Consider the following 24,063-nt stretch of genomic DNA (forward strand, 5'->3'; position numbering starts at 1 on the left):
AGTTTGCAACGGCAGCTGAACCAGAGCTGACAATGAGCAAAGAGCACCCGTGCTCAGAGCGCTCATCAGCCCCCAGCTCCTCACCAGGCTTAATGAAGTGTAACGAAAGGAAATCAACGAGCTCTGTCCCCACTGCCAAAGGAAAGGGCAGCTGGAAATATGCACGACCCAATATGAATTGAGCATGATTAAGTATGTTATAACTACTGTTCTGAATAAAATGGTGCTGTTATACCTAAATAGCCTACAGCAGTCACTTGTCATTACAGCCATTTAGCTTGCTCTGCTTTAATTGCCTCTGAAAGCCACCCAGAATGGATTTCTTCTACACCCTTCCCTATTTAAAACCAGGGACAGAAATATCCAAACACCAACCTGCATCCATTTAGATAATGGGGATTCGGTGGGTGAGCCAGGCAGACACAGATGTTTTCTAAGGACCCACTCGGTACCTGACATGCAGGGTGACACCCTGTGGCTGTGTGGCTACCAGCCTGCAGTGTGGGCTACCGAGCTGCAGGGTGGGACATGGGCTGCAGCCCACAGCCCAGCCCGCGGCTGCAGGCGGCTGTGGCCGCCAGAGCAGCTCAACGCAGCTGGTCTGCTCCGCGCTGCTGAACGGCACCGGCACTGCGGCTTTCTCCTTCTGCGCTGTTGCCGCATCTGCCTGGACAGAACGGCCCTTGCGCTCCCTGACTTTCTGTCCCAGCCGTAACTCCAGCTCACACAGGCCTGAGCCTTAGGTTCAGCTCACAGCAGCGGCGCAGCAACAGCTCAACGGTGGAGATCGCGTCAATACAATATATTTGAAATCAAGAGAGCAAACCACAGCGCAGCACAGCGCAGCGTCCCTGTCCCTGCTGCAGGAGAGGCGCGGGGGCGCAGCCCGGCGCACGGCCCGGCAGAACCGCCGTGCAGCGGCACCGGGACCCGCTGCAGCTCCGGGGGAAGCTGCTGCTCCCACACGGGACACAGATCCTGTCACCAAAGCACGTAGCTGGCGTGCCGGAGCAGGAGGACGTGTCGCAGCAAGGCTGGCGGCGAGGCACAGCTCCAGGGCACCGTGACATGCGCTACCCTGAATGTCCATGTCCAATTACTCATCAAAAAACAGCAATCCAAATCTGAATTAGCATTTTCTCTTCTGTATTCTTAATTGATTCCCAAAAATGAAAAAATTATCTTCCCCTCTTCAGACTAATTATTTAAAGGCTCACAGCTCCTTGCAGACAATTCCCAGCTCAGCTCTGGCAATGGAGCAAGACAGGAATTTGGCCCACGCTTGTCTGCCGGGAAGGGCCAAGCGGAGTCACTCTGGAGAGAAGAAAACAGGGGAAATGTCCCCGCTCTTCCTCGGGGGAGAACAGGATTCTAGAAGGACACTTTTGTTACACATCTTCAGTCAGTTCAAAGGGTCCTTGGGTCTCTCTGGACAGACCTTTTATTTCCGGAGTGCTGAGGAGAATACACGAAGAGGTCAGGGCTCCAGCTTTCCCCCCTCAGCTTCTAGAAGTACAGTGTACGACCTAAATGACGCCCCAAAATCCTCGCTGTGGACAATGATCCAGCCTTGCCCCAAGCGCACAGCCCGAAGTTTGCACGTGGCTTTTATAGCGCCGAGTTCTTTTTAGACATCAATTTGAATCCGTCGTCCAGGATGGACCTTCGGTTGCGCCGCAGCCTCCTCTGTCGCTCCAGGTGCACGACCGCGCCCAGCAGGAAGCAGGCGGCCAGGAACAGCACCAGGCCCGCGATGGCCAGCGTGATGATCGTGGCCTCCACCTGCCCTTGAGCCAGCTTGGATCCAAAGAGCCTGATCTTCTGGGACTCGTCTGTATCCTCAGGTGGCACCTCTGAGAAACAAAAATACAGTTCCAATGAGAGCCAGAAATTCTACCACTAAAAGGTTCTGAGAAATACAAAAAGAGAACAAAAGAAAGACCCAAAACAAGTCACAGGAGATCCAGTTGCTGTCCATCCAACAGACCCCCGTCCCCAAGGCCACACAGGAACCGGAGAACGAACAGTTCTTTCCCTAACCCGCTCTGCCCCAGGACCTCAGCACGTCTCAGCGCTGCTGGGCCCCATCAGCTAACCACCGCTGCTCCCGCTGCCGAGGGAGGCGCCCGAGGCCGCGAGGGACTCGTGCTGGGCGAGGGAGAGAACGTGTGTCCAGATGGGGCTGCTGCGCGCCCCCCGCCCCAGGCCCCGCGCGCGGCTGCTGTCCTGAGCACCCCCAGGGGCCCCCGCCCAGTCCTGCCGCGGGCCCTGCGCCCCCCCGACCCCTCCCGAGCCCCCTCGAGCGCCGCTGCCCCCGAGGAACGGAGCTGCTGGCACATCGCGGTCCCGCCTGGCGAGACATGGGCCGAGGGCAGCATAGAACTGAATTACTTGATGTTGTCACTACTGCTCTGACGCATTTCCTACTCTTCTTTACATGCACTTTGAGTAAGGGAAACATTGTTAGGAAGGAAATGACTGAATTATCAGTAGAGAAAGACCGAAGAATTGTAGGTCAAAGGCTGCATTTTCAGCCGCTCTTAGATCAGCCCAGCTGGATTCATTCACAGCAGCTGAAAAGTGGAGTTGTGGAGAAAGATGAAAAAATCCAGGAAATAAATCACCATAAACTATTCAGACATTTCCCAGAAAATTTTAAAGGGATCTTATCTACTACTCCCCTTCTCCCTCATGCTGCCGACCAAATGTCTTCTCACATCTGCTCTTTAAAATACCTGAAAGGCCGGGGATATGTGCTCAGGCTCCTCACTGTGGAAGGACAGAGCAGATGTGCCTGTTTACACGCTGACTCCGTCCCTAAAAACCACCGTCACTGACTGACTGTCAGCGGGAGGACAACTAATCTTAGGTGCCTCTTGGGTTTTCATTGAAAGAGATAAGAAAAGTAATCTCCTTTGCAGCACCCTCCTCCAAAACGCTTTGCACCCCTGCCAGCTCCCCAGCGTGCACACGACTCTGAAGATGAACCCACACAAACCAGTACAACAGGACATGGGGCCGCTAAACCTTTTCACCTAACGAGGTCCAACAGGCCTAACAAGCCCAGCCGCCGTGTTTTTAACCATCAGAGCAGACGTGGAGAACACAAGCCAGCCAACCTGGCGCCCTCCCCATCACCCGCAGAGCAACCGGGGGCAGCCCAGCGGCAGCGAGCGGTGCCCGCGCTGCTCCCCTCGTGCGCATCCAAACTCCGCGCGGACCCGAGCCGTCCCTTCCCCGCTCGCACAGACAGCGCCTCGCGGTGCCACACACACCGTACCTGCGCTGGCGTTCGCCACCAAAAGCACTGGCTCTGAAAGGAAACAAAAAGAGGGTGAGAAAGTGCTGGGCTGGAAGCAGCAAGTCCAGAACACGGCGTTGGGACGGGATCGGATCCGGAGGCAGCACGGCTCTCCCGGCGCTGCAGGTGCTCTTCTCTCCTGTCAGTGTTTCCCCTCCTTGCACAACAGCGGCAGCAGGTTTGCATTACCTGCTTCCAAAGCAGACCTGCTGCTGCACAGCCCTCCACGGCCTTCGAAAGGGCAGCACAGAGCCCCAGGCGTGGGGCTGACCCGGCTGGCAGCCCCCGTGCGCCCAGCGGGGCTGCGGGGCAACCCGAGGGGCAAAAGGAAGGCAAAAAAACCTTGTGGGTTGAGATACACACAATTTACTAAGTGAAGGGTGGCAAGGAAGGGCCAAAAAAGCCCACGTGATGCAAAAGCACTGGCCACCAGCAGAAAGATGCCCAGCAACAGCTACTCTGGAAAAAAACCAACTACCCGCAGAGAGACAGACCCTGAAGGGCACAAGCACTGCCCAGCGCCAGCCGAACCACGGGCGTGTTCTCAGCTCTGCTTTGGTGACAAACCGCAGCCACAGCACCGCGCGGGCTGCTGCGAGGAGCGCGGACCCCATCGCAGCCGGAGCTCAGACAGACCGTCCCTCACCTCCGAGCACCCGCCGGCACTTCCTGCTGAAATGAGAAGCCTCCGATGCGCATTTAGAGCGCGGGTAATGTTCTTAATAAGAATAATTACTAGCTGATGGCTGAACATTGCTTCTCATACACAAGCTAAAATAAAACTCATAATAATAATGTAGGCAATATAAACCTCAGAAATCAATTTGTTAGTAATTCCAGCTGCAGGTATTACCATGTTCAAAGGGAACATCTTAAATTAACAGTACCTAAGTACTGCTAACTGCTCAGTTACCTGGCTGTTGATGGTATGTAAAGGAGCTCTAAGTGTGATGCAAACACTCACTTTCGCAGCAGTAGCAGACAGCACAGTCAGATGTTTCATGGTCACAACCAGTGGCAGGTCCCTACCTGGTCTGGGCAAGACGGTGAAAAGCGTCTCCATGCCAGCGTGGATGTGGTCAGACACGTGGCAGTGGAGCAGCCACGTCCCGGGGTTCCCGACCAGCATCTCCACCATCTCAAAGGTCCCAGGGAACAGATCCACAACATCTGCTCGGTAGCTTTTGCCATTCTGTCACAGAGAAAGGAGAACGTTAGCGTGCAGCGCCCTGCTTCTTCTCAGACAAAAAATTCCGTCAGTGTCACTGGAAACCACTTCAGTACCACTACAGTTTGTAAGAGCCCAAGAAAGGGCTTCAAAGAGCAGCTCCAGGCCTGCAGCTGGGAAAACAAACACTATCTGTAATACCTGATCCTAAAAAGGGTTAAACTAGACATAGCACAATGCAGAGGCTCAGTGAGTCAGATCCGATGTGTAAAATCCCATCCCTTTCCTAGTTGGGTGAAGATGCTGTGAAGTCATTCAAAAAGTTAAAGTTGAAAAACTTCAGACAAAAGTGATTATATCAGTGGTCACTCTCTGCTTTATCATCAGCAGGACAGTCTTACCTTGTATATGAAGGTCTCGGCATGAAAATGGACTGTGTGGACATCAATCTCCTGACCCATTCCCAGCAGGTACCAGTTTACCCGTTCGCCCTGGAACATGGTCAGCCCAGGTAGGTTGGAATAGAGCCTCCCATTGATGGCTGTGCAGTACATAACATGCAGAGAGCAGAAAAGGCTGTTACTGAAGTGTTAAAGATGCTGAACCACCTCAGGAAAAACATGCGGGACAAGTTAGATGCTGCAGAGCTCATCCAGAACCAGGGCATCAGCAGTTAGTGTCTTCATGTGACAGACCCCAAAAGTCTGTCTCTCTCTCTCCAGCTACTTATCCACTGTTAACTCAAGTCTCAAAAACTACCTCTTGCTGAAAACCTGCAGTCAGTCCGCAGAGATGGTCACTTCTACAAGTTAAAATGCATAAAAATGGCCTTCTTAGCCCAGTGACAGGGAAATACATACATATCTAGATGCACATAAATCTCTGAACAATTTACTTGCTGAAAAACAAAACCAGGTAAATCCTATCAACAGGCAACCCTGCCATTCTGTGTCCGTCAAAGATTTGTGCCATATATGTGCAGCAATACTGACAACAGGCAGTGAACTCCACCCGTGCCACTGACAAGGGACAGGATGAGGACACTGCGCAGGAGTCGGGCTCTCGGGGCAGGGTGCCTGACCACTTCAAGGGGCCAGACTCAGCATCAGCTTTGCGCAGATAGCAACGGTGCTCAGGTGCCTAACGGGTATTACCGTGCATTTTGTTGCTTTCCACAAATTTGTCATCCAGCAGGTCGATCTCCTTGTGACCTCCCTTAGTGTAACGTTCCACATTCTCCTCCAGGTACCAGGACTGATTTTCATCAAACACCAGGAACAGCAGAGCGAACTCCCTCCTCACGTCCTTCGTGAGCCCGTCAGCGCGCAGGGCCCCTCTCCGGCAGATCTTGAGGGGCCCGACCAGCCCGCTGTACACGTCCTGACCAGGGTGAAGGAGAAACTCTGAGGCGAGGATCTTCTCACCCTCCCTTTTGTGCGCAGTTCTCTGCCTTCCAGCAACCACATTTTCTGTTCCCCGCATCACCCCACGCAAAACAAATGGTGCTAATGTCTCGGTACCCTCACTGGTGAAAATCAGCTCCCCAAGCGCAAGAGCAGAGACTACAGAGGCTCTTTTGAATGCAAATCTGAAAGTCATAAATCTGAATGTTTTCAAAATATTCCCCACTCTCTGGCTGCAAAAACATCAGCAACCTGAGACCAAAGGCAACGATCTCGGGGATGAGTGTGATGGTTTATTGCAGGATCCCTGCGGCTGTTTCCCTGTGTACCAGTGCTACGGCAACTGATCCTGGCAACGCTTAAATCTTTCTCCTTTATCCATGAGGCCTAATTTTGAATGATTTCCACCTTTCCAGATCAACTCTATGGCGCTCACCAACAGGAACCAGGACTGACAGGGACATGTTCTCATATGCTGCAAAAAGCTGAAGGAAGGTTGGTGTCAAGGAGACAGTGGAATTGTTTTATGAAGGTTTGTGCTGGGAAAAAATATGGACAAACATCAAGATAAATTGGCAGGATTTCCTCTCCCAGGAGAACACTGGACATGTCACCAGATGGTTCTTCTGCCTCTCAGCTGGGTCAATCTCCAAATTGTATCCAGCTCCCATTGTTTTCTAAAGGGTGTGAAAACTGGTCTGACTGGGCTTTTCTGGTTCTAGCTTCTATTTTACCTTCACCGGGTCCACCGTGGAGTAGTAGATCCAAGGAACACAGGCTGAATCATTTGGCCCCGGACCAGATCTCTCAGGAACTTCCCACTGGTACGTCAAAATGTCCCCTGAGTGTCAGAGAAGCACCGTCAACATCACCGTGACACTCCCGCAGTTCGCTGAGCAGCACACGAAGCAAAACAAGGAAAGGATCCTGTCTCCAAAGCACAAATTCAGTTCTGATTTTGTCAGACATCCCTCCCCAAGCACTGAAAGGCAGGGGGGAAGCTCCTCTCCCACAGGTCACGGGACACACATCAATTATCTGGCATCAGCACAAATCCCTTTTATCTGCACCTTTGCGTGTGGACCTGACCAAGGAAATTCCACCTCTCTTCAGCACAGGTGGAGCCTGAGATGATCTTTCCCTCTTTGAAGTATATTTATGAAGCTTATTCGGATTATTTTTTTTAATTATTATTTTGCATATCAGTAATAGGTTTCAGAAAGACAGGGCCCAGCTGAACGCTGTTTTTACTTAGGCAGCCTGTGCGAGTTGAAGGGGACCAAAAGTTACACAAACTGGTGTCTGGATTGTGAAACAAACTGGGGATTTAATTCAGTGTCCTGGCAAGCGATGGTGCATTTCTCCTATTTCATGTTATTTTCATACTATTGTGCACATCGGAACAGATCCCAAAGAAGGAGGACAGGGCCACCGAGAGCCACCCGAGCTGTGAGGAGCTGCCATCACCTTCCTCCATCCTACAGACAGACCTGGGGGATCCAGAGATGAGGCTGCACATGGAAAAGTTTGTGCTACAGTTATCCTGGAAGCCAGAGCAGAATATGAACAGCCCGGGCTGCCATTCCAACACAAACTGTATCTCTAAACCCATGGTGAACCTGAAAGACCTGTTACTGTTTGGTTCCAGTTCTCTACCAGAAGAAAACCTGCACCTCTAAGCCCGCTTAAGGAACCCAGTCGAGCTGAAGCCTGGGTAGCTCTGCCAGCCTGACAGGAACGGGGCTGGCGAGCAGGGACTCACCTGGGTCTGCTGCGGGCACCTGTCCCGCCCCCCTCTCCAGCACCCCGTGCGCGTGGATGGAGTAGGGCCGGCTGGCGTTGTTCTTAAACACGACGTTGAGAATATCTCCCACTTCCGCCCACAGGAAAGGACCTTGAGGTAGGAAGAATGTGCTCTGAGATCAGCAAACACTACCAGTGTACCTCTTGAGGATATTTCCTCCTCTCTCCCATCATCTTCTCCCCAGAGATGTTCCCCTACAATATTTATGATGCTCCCCTCCTCTTCTCTACTTTATCCTTACCTCCCAAAAAAAGAGATGGAGGTCAGTCCCAATTCGAGTACTGAGCTTCACAATGCAGGTTGTTTAACTGTGCCCAGTACACATAAGGCTTGATTTCTGAATACGGCTACGCTAAATTTCACACCAGTTCAATCGTACCTTGCTGCTCTCTTTAAAAATATGATCATATTCCATCTGGCCTGACAGTGCATCAGTGAAGAGCCGCAGCCCGTCTGGAATGGCACACAGTGCCTCAGCCGTGCCGCTCTGCACCAGCGTCCCGGACCCCCACAGGTGCCCACGGTCACCGCAGCGGGCTCCCCCACCTCCCAGGGCCTGCCCCTTTTGCCCCAAAACAGTTTCTCACAGCTGCAGATTTTCACGCGCATCTCTCAGCCTGGTCTCCAGCAGTCAGCAGCTACTTCTGTTCTACAGCCAGAGAAACGCCCGCGTGAAAATGCTTTGCCCAAGACAGGGAAGTAGGTTTGTGCAAAAGCGGGCACGAGAATTGCTGCCCCGGCGCTGGCAGAGCTGGGTGACGGTCTGAACTTCTCACTTGCAAGCACCGCAGAGGCCTGTGTATCTGGGAGGCCTCTGGATCACAGCCCGTAGCCACTGAAGTCGCTGGCTGAGCGGCCGACGCACCCTCGGCTCGTATCCTTACCTAGGATCCCAAGGTGTTCAGCACCGCCTGTCCTGACCTTGGGGGTCTGGAAAGTCCCGTCAGTGTACTCCCTGTAAACTGCTTTCTTGTACCTGGAGCCAAGCAGCCCGTTCTCGTTGCTCAGAAACACGTCGGCGTAGCTGAGAAATGCAGAAGGAGTGCTGAGATACCTGAAAGCTCAGGAGGAACCAACAGCTACCCTGGGGGGCTCACTGGGTGCTCTGGCTGCAAAGGGAGACGTGGGGGCGGCGCTCCCGTCGGCAGCACCACCAGCAGTGGCACAAGGTGGCCGAGACACCTGAACGGGCTGCACCGAGGTCCGCAGGGAACCGTGCCAGAGGCCCCCGCGCCAGGGCTCTACCTCTCCACGGAGCCGTTGTGCCGCTCCCTCTCCCAGCTCCGGTCGGGCGCGTAGTCCCACTCCACCTCCTCGGCCACGATGTAGTACGTCCGCACCCCTTTGTACCGAGGGGCAGGGGCAGGATCCCTTTTTCCACACTTGGAAACGGAGTAGCGTTCCCTCATCCCAGCCTGGTAATGATTGCTGGTCTGGCAGTAGATCTCAAAAGTCCCTGAGGGAGGCAGCACAAACAAGGAAATCAGCTTTTAAAGAGCCCAGGAAACAGCTGCTTCCCACACAGAGCTTATGACATGGTCCACATCAGTATCTGTGTGTTCGGTTAGGGAGTTTGGTTGCTACGCGCTGGGATTAAAAGGGGTTGTTAAAGAAAGCAAGCAGGAATGACACAACAACGTCCTACACAAAATCCTCTCAGGAGGCTTTCTTAGGCAATAACCAGCCTATTAGATGTGAAGAAACCAAGAAAGTGATGTAACCACGGTACCACTGCTGAGACAGCGGTTCGGCAGAAGATCCAGGCTGCGAACGCCGAAGGGGAGGAGACGACCGGCGGCTGAGCCCGTCCCACTGTGTGCGAGGCGAGTGACGCGCCTGCTCCGTGAACTGGGAAGACCGGGGTCTGTCAAACGCGAATCTCCCCAGGCCATAGACAGGGGAGTCAAGCACTGGCAACTGTCTGCTACTTTATTCTGAAAGACACGTTAGCGTGGGCCACAGGCAGCAACGCCCACGGGAAGTGGCAGCCTAGAGAATCAGTCTGGGACAATATGGGACGAGATCCTCTATCTCCTGTCCTCCTCCAGAATCAAACGCAAATACAGGACCTGTGGCCTCATAAATGGGACCAAACAGGATGTAAAGCACAGCTCCCGCTGTAAGGGTTTACGCTTGCTAAAGAACCAACCACAGGAGCAAATACTGCAACAGGAGACTTCTGCTGCCCAGCCACAGTGCAGGCGCTTACCGCAGTTATCGGGTCGCATGAAGGCGGTAGCAAATGTGTGGGGAAACAGATTGGTGGAATCCCTCCGCATCCCGTTAATCTGCAGGGTGTTTCCCTGAAACACAGCTCCGTGCACATCCGCCTCGCTGCCCAAGCCCAGGAGGTGCCAGGACACGTTGTCTCCTTCACACACATTCAGCCCAGGCAAGTTACCAAACATCAGTCCGTTGATGGCTGCAAAGGGGAAAACAACCAACTCTCCGCAGGCAGATACCAGCCAGCAGATTAACTCTGCCTCTGACAAGGCAGGCTGCCACCGGAACACAGCTCGCTCGCAGCGCACCCCCAGCGCCCCCGGACAGCTGCCTGTCCTGTCCCACCCCACCCGCCGCCCCAGGGTCCAGCGGGTGCAGCGCAGCCCCGGCTGCCGGCGAGCGGGGCCCCGGGCGCCGCGGTTCCCTCCTGCCGCACGCAGAGCGCGCCGGCCGTACCGTGCATCCTGTTCGACTCCTCAAAGCCATCATCCTTCTTTACAGAAGTCTCTTCCATCTTCAGATAGTACTTTATGTTTGCATTTAAGTACCAGCTGAGGTTCTCGTCAAACACACTGAAGAGAAGGTAAAACTCTTTGTCGATTCCTTTCTAAGATATAATCATAATGATGGCTGTTAATTTTTTAAACGAATTAATTAACTATCCTCATAGCTAAAGCCGTTTGGCCTGGCTCTCGTGCTCCTCTTCACCTTAACCTGGTTCACTGAGGGCCAGAGCTCTGTCCCTTTACTCGCGTTGAATGTTCCTCTTTTGTCGCACGAGAGGCACCATGTCTGGGTTTTCCATGATATTTCACATGAGTAAAACCATCAGAACTCAGCCCAGGATCCGCAGCCACCACGTCCCTCCCCACAACCCTGCTCCCACGGGGAGGTTTCACCGCCCGTCCCCAGCAGACCTGAGGTGGGAGCCGGTACAGAGGCCAGGCTGTTCCCGCTCTTCTCCTACCGCAGGCCTGGGCTGGGCATTTTTATTACCCTAAACCCCTGAAAACATTAATTCTCCCAAGAAATGCATCCGAAAGCACGGAGCGTTTCCCCACTCAAGGAACACGCCCGGTGTTGTCTGCACTCCCGCTGACGCCGCGCTCCTCAGCGCCCGGGGAGTTGGCCCCGCGGGACCCGGCGCTCCCGCCGCGGCGCACGCGCGCCCTTCCCAATGGAGCACCCATTAAAGGCTTGCCTGAGATTGTGGAGCCACAATTGCTGCCCCAGGCGATTCCTCCCTGTCCTGCCTTTCCAAACAAGTCTGTCTCTTTGTTGTTTACACCCTTTCAACACCTGCACGTGTTTGATCATCATCACAGCTCGTTCACATTGTGAGCTGTATGCATTCACAAGCCTCTCTGCTCAGCAGATTCATGTTTCCACCCTGTAACGCCCTGATCGCTCCCGCGCTCCCAGTTTAGGCACACGGTGCCACCGCTGAAGGCAGACGGAGCAAACTCGGCGGGGCCGCTCACGGCAGCTGCCCCGGCTCGCCGCCACCGCCGCAGACGGGCGCCGCGCGGCCGCACCAGGCTGCCTTCCTGCCGCCCGCGGTTTTCACAATAAGGCTCTGCTAATCTGTCTCGCACTTTCCCAGTATGTTAATTTACTGCCTTCCCTAGACTTGCTGTCCCTGAGTGAAATTCCAAGAGGCAGGTCTGGTTGCCCTTCAGATTTCACCTTTCTTTCATCAAAAGCATAAAGACTGAGAGATTTTCATATGCTTTTATGTAGTCAGCTCTGATTGAAAATGAAGTGATCTTGCAGAAGAAATGAGGCTCGCCCAAACCCCAAAGCAATATACCACTCAACCACACCACCTGTCAGCAAGTGACAATGTCCTTCAATGTTTGAGCCTGCAGTGAATATCCCATGGGACTGACAGCAGCCCGCCATGTGAGACTCAGGACAAAGTCACTTACAAAGTCACGTCCAAGGCACGGTTGTTCAGCCACATTTGTCGACGAGCTTTACGCAGAGCCCAGAACACACGGGCCACCCCCACCCAAGAGCACCACCAGCTCCGATGTTAACATGCCTCCCGGCTGCCACTCCGCTCTCTGGACCCACACTGTCCTGCCTTGTTTTCATTACGTTCCTTCATGTTTCGCTGATGCTCCCTTTCTCTACAAGAAAACAGCCTGCTAGGAACGTGGCAGGAAAACCCCTTTACCTGTTTGTTGTTGTCATCCAACGTGCCCGGCCTGCAGACGAGCAGAGGCCCCACCAAGCCCGAGCTGGGGTCCCTGACGGGGTCCACGGCCGAGCTGTACATCCAGGTCAGGCAGGGGGGGTCGCTGGGACCCGGCCCAACGCGCTCCGGCACGGCCCAGCGGTACGTGAAGTTGTGCAGCGGCGCCACAGACACCCCGTTCTGGGACAGACCTTCGAAACAGAGATTGGCGCGGTTATTCCCAAGGTCCCGGTACAAACCGTTACACCTTCTTACCAGCTGCATTCATACCGGGCTTTACTTTGCTCACCAAAACACCCGGCATGTCTGAAGCGTGATGTGGGTGTGTTTATAAGCACATGGGAAGATGCTCTTAGGATCGTGTAAACTCCACCATGTCATGGCAGAGATGGGCATGGCGACGGGAAGCAACAGTGAATCCAGCTGCTTCTCCATTATGAACATTGGAAGCATGAGGTTTTCTAAGCTGGAGTGCCCTGGGCACGTTCCTCTGCTCACAGGGTCCCAAACAGCTGGAAGTGGCCTGGGCTTTGGTTTGCAATTCTCGTCTGGAACAGCTCTGCCCCGCCACCCTCCCTGGACACCAGCTCAGGGGACGTGTCCCTCGGCGAGGCCTCGGGCAGGCTCTGAGGACCAGGCTGGCTTCCAGCCACAGGACATCCCGCCCCTCCTGGCTGCAGGACCCCGGCACAGAGCGGTAAGGGCTGCAGAGCTCCACCACCAGCATCAGCTCTGAGTTACTCGAGAAAAGGAGGCACAAACCATCATGGTATCGCATCCCTTCCCATGCTTTCCCATAGGACACTCCATGAGGCTGGATGCTGAAAGGCCAGGAGGCTTTGTTAACAAACGTCACCAGGATGGTGTCTCCAACCTCAGCTTTGATCACTGGACCTACACAAACAGCAGAGAGAGCATGTTGGCAACAGAGCAACTCCCCGGGTGACCAGACACGCCAGAGCAGCCATGGCCACCTGGGAGGAGCAGAAGACGCAGAAGAACGGTGGGTGAGCCCATGCATTGGCGCTGCCTGAGGCTGTCCAGCCCTGACAGGGGGAGCAGGGGGCTGGCAAGAATTATCTGAAAGCATTTCAGGTCTGCAGGAAAGGTCAGAGGCTTCAGGCATTCACAGGAGTAACAAAATGGCCAGATGTGCTGAAACGCCCTCGGGAAGGCCCATGTCTCTCACTCACCCACACGAGGCCCCTCAGTTCTAAGACCGGTGCCTCGGGTAGGTGTGTGGGATTTGGTGCGTACAGACGGGTGCGAGATGCTCTAAGCCCACGGCTCCTCCGTGAGCCCCTGCCCAGCCAGCGAGAAAGGAACCGTCGGTTCCCACCAGCTCGTTTCTGGCATCATTAGGTTATCGGCCATCGCCGACGCACAACACGGAACCATGCCCATGTGCTTCCACCACGTACACCCCAGAGCCTTCACATGTGATTCATTTGCCTCCACACTCTTCTCTCAGCCTTGTTCACCGCCCCGCTGTTAGCTGGCTATGGCGGAGAGCGCTCCCGCTCGGGAGAGGAGGCTTTTGTGAGAAACGGGGGCTCGGACCGTGCCTTGAGGATGCTCACTCAGAGCCGCGTAACCGTGAGCTCTCAGTGCGAGCTGTTCAGCTCCAGTTACAAACGCTGTAGTGTGTCCCTCCACTCTCACTCCGCAGACTGCCTGGCGGAAAATAATCCCGTCCATTCCAGCATTCCACATCCCAGGTCTGTTCCCCTCGCCCTTGAACGTAACTGCAGCAGAACAGGTCTGCGCCCCTCCCTGCCGCAGACGGGAGGACCGGTGCAACCCAACACCAGCATCGTCCTCACCGGCACGGAAACAGGATTTATGCTGCCAGGTGATTCCTACCGAGTATCCCAAGGTGTTTCTCTTCTTCTGATCGCTGCTTTTCCTCACGGAAGCTTCCATCTGTATATTCTATATACTTTGCCTTCCAATAGACTCCTCCAATTCGGTAGGGGCTATGCTTGAAAAACTGCTCTGCAGGGCTGAATGCAAAAAGCAAACCAAGTCATTTCTACGAAAAATCAGTCCTGTTCTCCCGCTCCCTCCCCACAGCTCTGACAACACCAGCAGCATCTACACATCAAGCAGCTTTTCAGACAAGGCCAGTGTCTGTGGTTTGGAACCAGCACGTCTTGTCTCTGCAAAGCCTCTCCATCCTCCAGACTGATGTGGCCGCTGTGTTCGGGGCTCCCCGCGCACACAGCCCCCGCTCAGACAGCGCAGCCCACGGCACAGCGCTGAGCTGCGGCTCCGCGCGCCTGGGCCAGGGAGGGCGGCGAACAAAACCGCGGAGCAGCAAACGGAAAGTGGTGCTAAAGCACTGAGCTCTTCAGAGGCCAGGGGACAACTGCAATCGTAACTGAAAAAAACAAGCGACAGCTGTATAGAAAGACTTATTTCCTCCACCACCGCCCTGTCCAAACACAGGGACGGACAACGTGCTTTGCAGGAGAGGCACCTTGGTGACACAACCAGCTCACAGACCTAAGGAGCTTTCAGGTCCAACGTCTATATGAGAGCTGCTGCATGGCTTTGGGTAAATCATTAACTTCTCCATCTGAAAGAGGTATATCCTCTCCAGCAGCCTCCCAGGGAAGGGAATGGAGAGGGAGGAATGCCTTTACTTCAGTCAGCTGAAGCCTGAACGGGAAAGCATTCAGCAGCTGCTATCACACCCCCCCGACACGTGGGATGGAAGGCTGCGGTCCAGGTCGCTGCATTTCATTTCCTAGAAATTGCTACAAGGCTACACCAGAGCGTATTGCAGGCCAGCTCTGCCCCCCTGTGTCTGCTGCACAACGTGCTTTCTTCATCGCTCAAAGACACGGACCTGCACAGCCAGCAGAAACGAAGCCCAGAGACAGGCATGGCAGCCGTGTCCTGCATCAGCTGGGACTCCTGGCAGCTGAACCCAGGACTGCTCTGGGCACAGTGCGGCCACAGCAGCCTGCATTTCCACATGGGATGACCTGCCTCCCCAGGAAATGCTCTCCACGCCAATGGCAGGCATGTATTTTGCTAACAAAGAAATGCCACATTTCCTTCGCAGCCTCCCCGACACAGACCAGAGGCTCCACACATGCCCCGGCCCCCAGCCTCCACCTACCTGCCCGCCTCACTCAGCCGCTTCCCGCTGCTCGGGTCCAGCCCCGAAGGTCCGTAGTCCCACTGCACCTCCTTGGCCGCTATGTAGTATTGCCGAACTCTCCCCGCCAGCCTGGGTGCCGGAGCTTGCCGAGAACAGGGCCGGACTTCATAGAGCGCTGCCATCCCCGCTGTTGAGACACAGGAGAACACGAGTGCTTAACCCCCTCGGCCAGTCTGACCAGGTAGCCACCACACTCCCGCCTTCCTGCCACAAACCAGCATTTTTCCTCTCTTGTCCCAAAAGGCACACGGCTGGGAGAAGACAATTAGGTGGTTCTCACAGCCAGGAGGTTTCTGTGTCGCTGAGCAGAGCGCCTGCCTTAGCTATTGCACGTGATGGAAGCACGGACAGAGGGCACACAGCCCCTGCTGTCCTCGGGTGTTCCAGGCAAGTGTCCCAGATGGGGCTGGAGCTCAGAGGCGCCGCCTCGCTTCGGCTGTACCCAACCCACTGCCTCCACCACCACCAACACAGAACACCACACGGTGGTTAAGCCATCCCCAGTAAGTCTGGTCTGCACATTAAAAAAACAACAAAACAAAACAATCCATCCCAGTTCATACAAGACAAGGAACCACTCCCTCAGCCAGGGACACTGCAGCGGGATGCTGCCCACAGAAGGCACTGTCCCCTACCGCACCGGGAGAAAAAGGAGGCCACAGGGCACCCCAGGCCCTGCGTTACCTTGTATGTGATCGTTGACCTGACAGCTCAGCAGCCACCTCCCGGGGCTGCTGGGGACCATGTCTGCCGTCACAAAGGTGGCTGGGAAGAGGCTGGCCACGTCCGTCCTGTGGCCGCGAATGCTGAGTGTTTCTCCATGGAAGTAGGCTGTATGAACATCCATTTCATTGCCCATCCCAAAGAGGTGCCATGAAACGTGATCCCCAGCACACATCGTCACCTCAGGGAGGTTCCCAAACACATAACCATTAATAGCTGCAAAATCAAGCAAATAAAATCGGAGATTAGAAAAGGGGCCTCCAGAGCTTGTGCCATTAGGTCACAGCACAGGCGCTTGGAGGACAGACCTAACCAGAACTCACTCTGCGCTCCCTGTTCTGGGAAACCCAGCTCCACAAGCCACTCCTAGCACAAAATGTATCCACAATCTTAACCAGCTAACACTCACTCAAGCCGAAGATTAAATCAGAACACCACTCCGCTTTTCTGGAGCTGCCGCAGGGTCGCTGTGATGGTGTTTGCTCAGCACGCCGTCTCAGACCCCGCCGCTCCCTTCCCCTCTGCCCACAGCCCCACATGCAGCAGCGAAAGTGCATTTCGAGGTCCCAGAGCACCGGGACCCGGGGGCGCCTGGGCCGCGCAGTGCCTGGGCAGGGGGGACGCTCACCGTGCATTTTGTTGCTCTCTTGGAATTCCTCATCTTCTTTGTCTACGGAGCCTGGATCTGTGCAGAATGACGCAATGTTCTCATCCAGGTACCAGCTCAGGTTCTCATCCACCACACTGAACATCAGAAAGAAATCGATGTCCACATCCTGGCGCCTTTGAGAGCTTCCAGTCAGTATTCCTGCGGGGAAAGAGAGGATGAATGAATATCCACGCATGCAGAAAAGCAGACGTCAGTCAAGGGATTAAAAGACCAATAGAAGAGTAACTCTTATGGCACAAATTAGAGACAGACGCTTTCCCCAGTGTCCCGGCACAGCTCCCTGCAGAGCTCCAGCAGTCTCACTTTTCTAACACAGGCTGCTGGCAGGTTCTCACGCCCGAGCGGCTCTGCCGCTGCCGGGCTGAACCACAGCACCTTCGGTGTCCCCACTGCTGCTCAAATCAAACAGGCCTCAGGTTTCCAATACACAAACCAGGCCTTGGACAAGGTTCCTTCTTTTAACACGGACTCAAACAGCGCTCTCACGTCAAGAAGCCTCCAAGCTCACCTGCCCAGCCACTAAGGGATAAAGGCAACGTAATGACCAGAACTCAGATTCTGTCTTCTCCAGTCAGGCTGCATTTTCCCATGAAGCCAGGAACTGCCCAGCGAGTATTTTCTCATCCTATCCTTGCTCAAGTCACCACAAAAAGCTTCACAGTATGAAACTGCAGCCCTCAGCTGCAGTTTTTACCTTTTTTGCATGTAAGTAATGGCCCAATTAATCCCGATGCAATGTCCTTTGGTGCATCGATATGAGAGTGGTAGATCCAGGTCAAGCAGTTTGGGTCATCAGCAGTTGGGCTGTGATCTTCAGGCACAGTCCAAGTGTAGGTGTAATTCCCTCCTGGGAAAACAGCATCATCCTTCTTCTGATCCTGAGGGGACATATCGGGATACAGGGATCCTAGAACAATTGAGCAACCACAACATGCATTCAAGAAGAGCAGAGATGTCCATACACATAACCTTACACAGAGCTGCTCGCATTCAACATAGCTGCATGCATATACTTGGGTCGCAGATTTCAAAGTGAGATTCAACATCCTGAAGCTGAAATAGTGTTTCATCATCATTCTCTCAAAGAGAAACTGAGGCACGGAGCCACTGTGAGGCGACTTGCCAGTAAACCGGTCAGCGCAGTCAGAACGATGATTCCCGTTCTGCCTGTTGCCTTTAACCCTCCCATGTGCCACAGGCAGCCCCTCTACAACCTCCAGAGCTGCTTCAAACAGCCGATCTCTGCTCTCACACTTCACCGTTCTTGTGAACTCCCTGAAGCTCCTCACACTCGTGGCTCTTGTACTACAGCACTTCAAATCCTGCCTGCAGCCCTTCCTCCCGCACCGCTCTCCACCTGCAAGCTCCATCAATCTGCGCTGTGAGCGGCGCTGCCCGGCTCAGGAACTCCAGACCCCCGGACCCGCCACCAGCGGACTTGGCTGAACGCCCACGTGCGGCTGCTTTCCCGCAGCACCGCTCGGGGTAACCACGTCTGCCCTCGGTGCACATGCCGGAGCCCCAGTGACTAAAGCCCATCTCCTTCATGGCAGTGGCTCATTTACCTTCAGAGTCCTTTTCGTAGAACACACCGTGAGGATGGACTGTATATGGTCGACTAGCAAAATTTTTTAGGTGTACTTTAATGGTATCTCCCACTTCTGCTCGGATGATGGGCCCAAGGAACCCCAGCCAGGCGGGTTTGGGAATCTCAGTGGTGTACGTGGAGTCTGTGTATTGCTTATAGACAGATTTCTTGTACGTGCTTCCCACCCTGTCTCTGTCAGGCTGCAGGAATGTTGACGCCTTGCTGTTAAATTCAGAAAAGGGAAAGGCACCATGAGTCACACGTTATATCAAACAGCTGGTTGATAACACGACAGAGTGACGATGACACACAGCTTCCCCAGGTGAGCACAAAAGCTCTGGCGTTACACAGGCCCTGCTGTGCCCTCCCCATCTGCAGCCTTCTCCTCCTCCTCCTCCCACCGCGCCGGTGAAGCCTGTGACAGGGACAGGAGCGCTGCCCGCCGGGCCGTCTGCTTCCCGAGCACGTGACACAACGGGGACGGCGGCGCCCGAGCAGCGGCGGCGCCCGAGCAGCCGTGAGCCCGGCGCCACGGCCTCGGTCCTGCTCCCGCGCACCCCAGGCGGGGAACGGGAAGGGCGGGCTCCTGACAAACACGGCGCTGACGCGGGGAAGAGCAAAGCCCCTCTCATGCCTGCGCCAACCTTCACGGGGCTTCCAGAAACCTGCTTCAATGCCTTTGTGGCATTTGCAGCTCAGTCACAAAAGAGAGGGGGAATCCGCTCTAAAAGATGATTTTCTACTAAACAGATTCTGAGTTGCTTACAGAACGGCAGACAAGTCAGGCAGGTGAGTACCCAGCATGTAACCAGCCTCCAGAGTTAAAAGCTCACACAGGTACTGAAGTTCAACTCGTGAGTGTATTTGCTCTTTATGGCTAATTCTTAGTAGATAAGAGATGAATCATGGTCCAGGTATTAGTGAGATTGGCCTGAATGAAAACTGAGGTTACTCGCTATCCTGCCCCAGTATCAGTCACCCTGCGGTGATCCAGGCGCTCCTCAAACGCAGGCAAGCTGTGCCGGTGTCTCCTGGTGGGCAGTTGAGCCCCCACGGGGAAGCTGCCCCGGCACGCGGCGCTGCAGGGCGCTGGGCTCCCGGTGCGGCACGGAGCTCGCGCACCGCTCCTGTGTCACCTGCAGATCTGCCTCCTCCGCCCAGCGCGCTTCTTCCCAACAAACACACGAGTTCTGTAAGCACCTGAGCACCTCTGTCCTTCAGAGCACTATCACATCATCTCCTCATCGCTAGCAGTTTGGTTTCTGCAACCACTGCGCAAATAAGTCCCATTGGCTAATTGTTTGCAGTGAAAGAACAGTTTTTAAACTGCTTTTAAGTTTAATGCCCTTGAATTCAATTCTCTTCAAGTACTACAAGAGAAAGCAAACGTAACCCGCTGCATTCATATCACTGCAGGAGTCAGTGCCAACATCCTCATTAATCCTGAATTTTGGAGTTTCCTTCTGTGTGAGCTGATTTGTCTATTCAGCATCTCCAGAGAACAGACTTTTCCACACCAGCTGACAGCCGGTGACGTTTCCCCGCGAACCCCCCTGTCCCGCCGTGCTGCGCCCGACGACGCGTCCGGTACCACGGAGCGGTAACGACAGAGCAGCTCCCGAAATACGGGTTGTTTGCCATACAGAATGGGCGGAAAGAAAAAAGCACAAATGCCTTTAAAAAGCTGTGGAAAGCCACACGAAAACAACAACTAAAACCACCATCACCCGTACACCTTGGAAAAAGGTTTGGTGTTTTGAAAACTAAAAACAAAGTCTGCTTTTGTAGTGACTCAAAGTACTTAATGCAGGTCCCAAAAACAAAAATGTTTTTCAAACCACCCCTAACATTTCATTAAGGAAGTTCCATCAAGTCTAAGACTCGAAATTTCATTCAAAGAAAAACAAGCTGGCCCTGTTGAGTCATTCACAGAGGTGAAAAGTCCCCATGCCGCAGGATACACAGGCTGATCAGCAGCTGGAACCGAGGAAAATGCAACCCCAGGGCAGAACGTTGCACAATCCGCTCTGCTCGTGCTTTTACTTCCCTCCAGCGTAGGGGCCCTTGATGCTCCATTAAACCAAACATCCGTTCTCCCATTGATACAGTTTCTATGTTCCTACCATAAAACACGTTAACCATTAAGCTCATAAAGACCAGACATCCACCAGACTGTGCCTCTTGCTTGCTCAGATGCCCCAGAACGTTTGCAAAAAGTTACTCCTAAAATGCCTGTTTTAAGGCAGACCCGGGCCCGGTTCCCGCAGAACTGCACGTACGTGTTGTGTGCGATGCTCTGGTTGGCGAGGACGTTCCTCCCCGTCGGCGCGTAGTTCCAGGCCAGCTCGCGGATCCCCAGGTAATAGACGCGGGTGACACCTCCGGCAGACGTGGGCGACAGCACGTGGACGGAAACCAGCAAGAGCCACAAGCACCCCATGGCAGCCCGGGGAGCGCTGTTGTGGGGGTGACGCCCAGTGGGGAGACAAGAAAAAAAGGCAATGAAACAACAGCAGAATATTCTGTGTGGTTTGAAAGTACTGGACATTGAGAGAGTATGGAAAAAAAATCACGTAAAAGTCCTACTGGGATCATTATTCAAACATCCGTGGGTTCTGAGACACAGAGCTCACTCCCATACCAAAACTAACACACGAGGGGGATGGCGGCTATGCCCTGCTAATCAGTCCCCAGTACCACACGTGCTGCTCTCGGAACAGTCTGATTAACCGTGGGGTACTTTGTGTGCGCTGCTCTCCCAAGAGCTTCGTTCCACGGTGCTGAGCAGGCGCACGCTCCGCAGGCACCGGGCAGAACGGGCGCCTGGAGCGCGGGAAGAGCGAGGGACCGGTGTTCCAGCACCCCGGTGTCCCAAATCATCTTACAGGACCACATTCAGGCCTCGAGGAAGCAATCCCGAGCCAGTACCTCTGCATTTTAAACCGCTGCCAAGATCTCTCTATTCGACTAAGCCACCTAACGAAGTGTGATTTAGTCACTACCAAGCAATTTTAAATGTTAACTTGTTTAAAGACTGCTCTTACAGAGTGGTTCTCCGTAATCCCAGAGAGATCTCAAATGGGCTGCACAAGGCTTTTCTGCTTAGTCTAGTTCCATTAAGCATTTTCCCCATGATTTAGACCACAAAGTAAGGAGCTTACTCAAAACTTCCAATCAACACCAAGGTTGGTGTGAATAAGCACCAGAAATACTCTGGAGATCCAGGGCACGTTGCAGAAGTTGCCTGAAATTATCAGAATACAGTTTTGTGAATACAAGTTCAAAGAGCCACCTGTATGAAGGAGAAACTGAGGCAACATGGGGCAGCAGAATTACACCAAAGGACAACAGCTTAGGGCTGAACTAAATAAAAAACCTTCAGCATGAAAACGCTTAAGAAAGTTCTCATCCAGTGATACAATTAACAAAGCTGGATGCAACCAATAAACAAACTGTCATCTAAAACAGACGCCCAGCTCTTGAGACAGAAACCAGCAACTTAGGAAAAGTTCAGCAGAGGGAAACCGAAAAGAAGAGAATTAGAAAAATGTGACCTAGCACTTAAAGGAATCCACGTTCATTAACGGCAAACAGAAGGGATTGCAACATAACCTCATGTCAGACACGGAAAGGCTTTTTAAAGAGGTTGTCCCTAATTTTCCCCCCGTCTCCGGTAACAGCACCATGAATAGCTCAGGTTTATTTGCAAAGCTGGATGTTCCGTGAGCTTTCAGCCAGCGCAGCATCGCGCCACAACAGCTTTCCCAGCAAAGCTGCGGAACCTCACATCCCACACCCAGCACGCAGGAGTCAACCCCAGCTCACTGCAATGATACCTTCCAAACACGCTGTGCTATCCTCAGAAACCAATGATAATCGATCGACTATTACTGATTCTAAACAGCCATTACTCTAAGAAGTTGAGAGAAAGCAACTCTCAATTTAGAAAAACCTTCTTTCCCTCCTTTCTTGGAGGGTGGTTGTAGGTGTCTGTGCCGGTCAGAGGCACTTTTGACCCACCAGCACAGCTCTGCCCCAGCAGCAAGCCCCTCAGAAGGTCCCACGCCTGAAGAACGCGGGTACAGAACAGCCCTTGCCACGGCCCCAGGAGAGCTGGGACGGGGACAGCTCAGTCCCGCTGCTGCACACCATCCAAACCCCACCGACCTGCTCCTGCCGCTGCTCCCGGGGCTGAAACCCCCGCGCTCCCCGGCTCCTCCAGCGCCAACAAAGGCGTTTCAAACCAGGCTGCTCGGAAAGCTGCACCCGTCCTGTGTCACACGCACATCCCGTCACAGCAAAGGCAGTGGTGACAGCAACCAGGAAAGATCAGGCTGGCAGTGCCACAGCCCTCAGCCCGAAACGTCCCACCCCGGGGGCGCACGCCCTGCGGGAAGGGCAGGGGATGCTCCTGACGCAGCCGCAGGGGTGTCACCGCGGGCAAAGTCCAGAGGAGCAGCTTCCCGGGAACAGCGCGCCCAGTGCACGCCGAGGGCGCCCCAAGGACCGCGTCGGCCAGTCACCGTGGGCTAATCTTTATGTCCTCTCATGTTAAGGGGTTTTACAAGCAATATCAAACCCTGGGAAAGGGCAAAGCTTAGACTTTATACCGAGGACAAACAGCAACTCTTAAAGTCGGTTGTGAAAACTGCCTACTCAGACAAACCCCCGCTGCATCAGCCCGTGATTTCTGTGTGGCAGCGTCCCCGCTCCCCACAGGAAAGCTCCGCTCTGCAGCATCAGCAAGCTTATCAGATAAGCCAGACCGGACCAGAAGTCACGGCAATCTGAATGCCTTGTGAGCGTGCTCTGGCGCCGAAATAAATCAAGGAGAAGGTCTTTGGGACAGTGTTACCGAGGCTCTACAAGAGCCCCATCTGGACCTCCGGCTGGAGTTCGATGAAGACGCTGCACAGACCTCTGGCAGCTCTCAGAAACAGCCAAACAACGCCCGTCACTGAACACTGACCCTAATGATCGATCGTGTTCTCAACATTCTCTTCACAGGGATTAACCATCACTCATTTACTCTACTAGTGCAAGGTGAAAGAAATCGACAACCTTAGATTATTTTCAAAAAAGTTAATCTTTCTTCAAAATGTATGTCTTGATTTAAAAAATAAAACCCAAACAACCCAAACTTCGTATTACATTCGTCCCTAAACCTTGTACTTCAAAGCAGCATCCTTACTCCCAGGACTTCCCTTTGCTGATTCACCGGCTGTACAGCAACTGCGAACGAACAGAAAACCACATTTCGGCCTGTTCGGTATCGGGGCAGACGGACAATGCAGGTCCCTTCCCGGCACCCGCCTGCAGAGAAACCGCTGTCCGAGAAGAGGGAAAAAGAACCGAATGAACGAAACCCGCCTCACCGTTCCGTGCGGAGCGGGCGAGGACTCAGCCGGGCGACATCTCCGGGAGCCGCGGGCGATGCTGCAGCGCCGCGGGGACAAAGTCTGGGCTGTAAAAAGGGGCGAAGCCTCAGCCCGGCCCGGCCCGGCCCGGCCCGGCCCGGCACTGCCCGCTCCCGCCCGCCCCGCCGCACTGGACCCGCACCCGGGGCCCCGCCCCCGCACCTGCCCGCCCCGCCCGGTTCCGGTGCCCGCGGCCCGGCTGCGCCGAGCCCCAGGAACGCGGGCGGAGCGGGGCGGGGCCGGAGCCGCGGCACGTGCGGGCCGGTACGCGCCGGTACCTACCTGCACCTGCCTGGCAGGCGGGCGGGGCACGGCACGGCACGGCACGGCACGGCACGGCACGGCACGGCACGGCACGGCACGGCACGGCACGGCACGGCACGGCACGGCACGGCAC

At 54.4% G+C, this 24,063-nt stretch overlaps 1 protein-coding gene across 4 annotated transcripts; it reads right to left on the minus strand.

Moving 5' to 3' along the window:
• Positions 1-788: 788 nt before the first annotated feature.
• On the minus strand, positions 789-23,689 carry HEPH (hephaestin). 4 transcript variants are annotated; one of them, XM_080352594.1, is made up of 22 exons: positions 23,401-23,483; positions 21,411-21,493; positions 20,529-20,705; positions 18,227-18,471; positions 17,356-17,568; positions 16,620-16,799; positions 15,953-16,207; positions 15,227-15,395; positions 13,963-14,102; positions 12,862-12,993; positions 12,079-12,290; positions 10,356-10,506; positions 9,886-10,098; positions 8,922-9,132; positions 8,561-8,700; positions 7,635-7,766; positions 6,607-6,713; positions 5,624-5,849; positions 4,871-5,010; positions 4,331-4,493; positions 3,281-3,313; positions 789-1,853 (listed from the first exon to the last, which is right to left on the minus strand). In XM_080352594.1, exons 3-22 carry the CDS (start codon positions 20,687-20,689, stop codon positions 1,609-1,611), a joined length of 3,468 nt encoding a protein of 1,155 aa, XP_080208720.1. In that variant the 5' UTR covers positions 20,690-20,705; positions 21,411-21,493; positions 23,401-23,483; the 3' UTR covers positions 789-1,608. The 4 variants fall into 4 exon arrangements, with proteins under 4 accessions (XP_080208720.1, XP_080208721.1, XP_080208722.1 ...); XM_080352595.1 differs by lacking the exons at positions 21,411-21,493; positions 23,401-23,483 and adding an exon at positions 23,625-23,689; XM_080352596.1 differs by lacking the exon at positions 12,862-12,993.
• Positions 23,690-24,063: the final 374 nt, after the last annotated feature.

This window comes from Nesoenas mayeri (genome assembly GCF_963082525.1).
Source record: "Nesoenas mayeri genome assembly, chromosome: 13".
Classification (NCBI taxonomy): domain Eukaryota; kingdom Metazoa; phylum Chordata; class Aves; order Columbiformes; family Columbidae; genus Nesoenas; species Nesoenas mayeri.

What these genes read in the sequence shown, in the direction of transcription:
- HEPH (XM_080352595.1), bottom strand. Translation starts at nt 20,689, where the DNA reads ATGGGGTGCTTGTGGCTCTTGCTGGTTTCCGTCCACGTGCTGTCGCCC. An exon ending in AGAGAGCAACAAAATGCACG is followed by an intron (nt 16,208 to 16,619) that starts GTGAGCGTCCCC and finishes TTGATTTTGCAG; the next exon opens with CTATTAATGGTTATGTGTTT. An exon ending in GGTGGCGAACGCCAGCGCAG is followed by an intron (nt 1,854 to 3,280) that starts GTACGGTGTGTG and finishes TTTGTTTCTCAG; the next exon opens with AGGTGCCACCTGAGGATACA.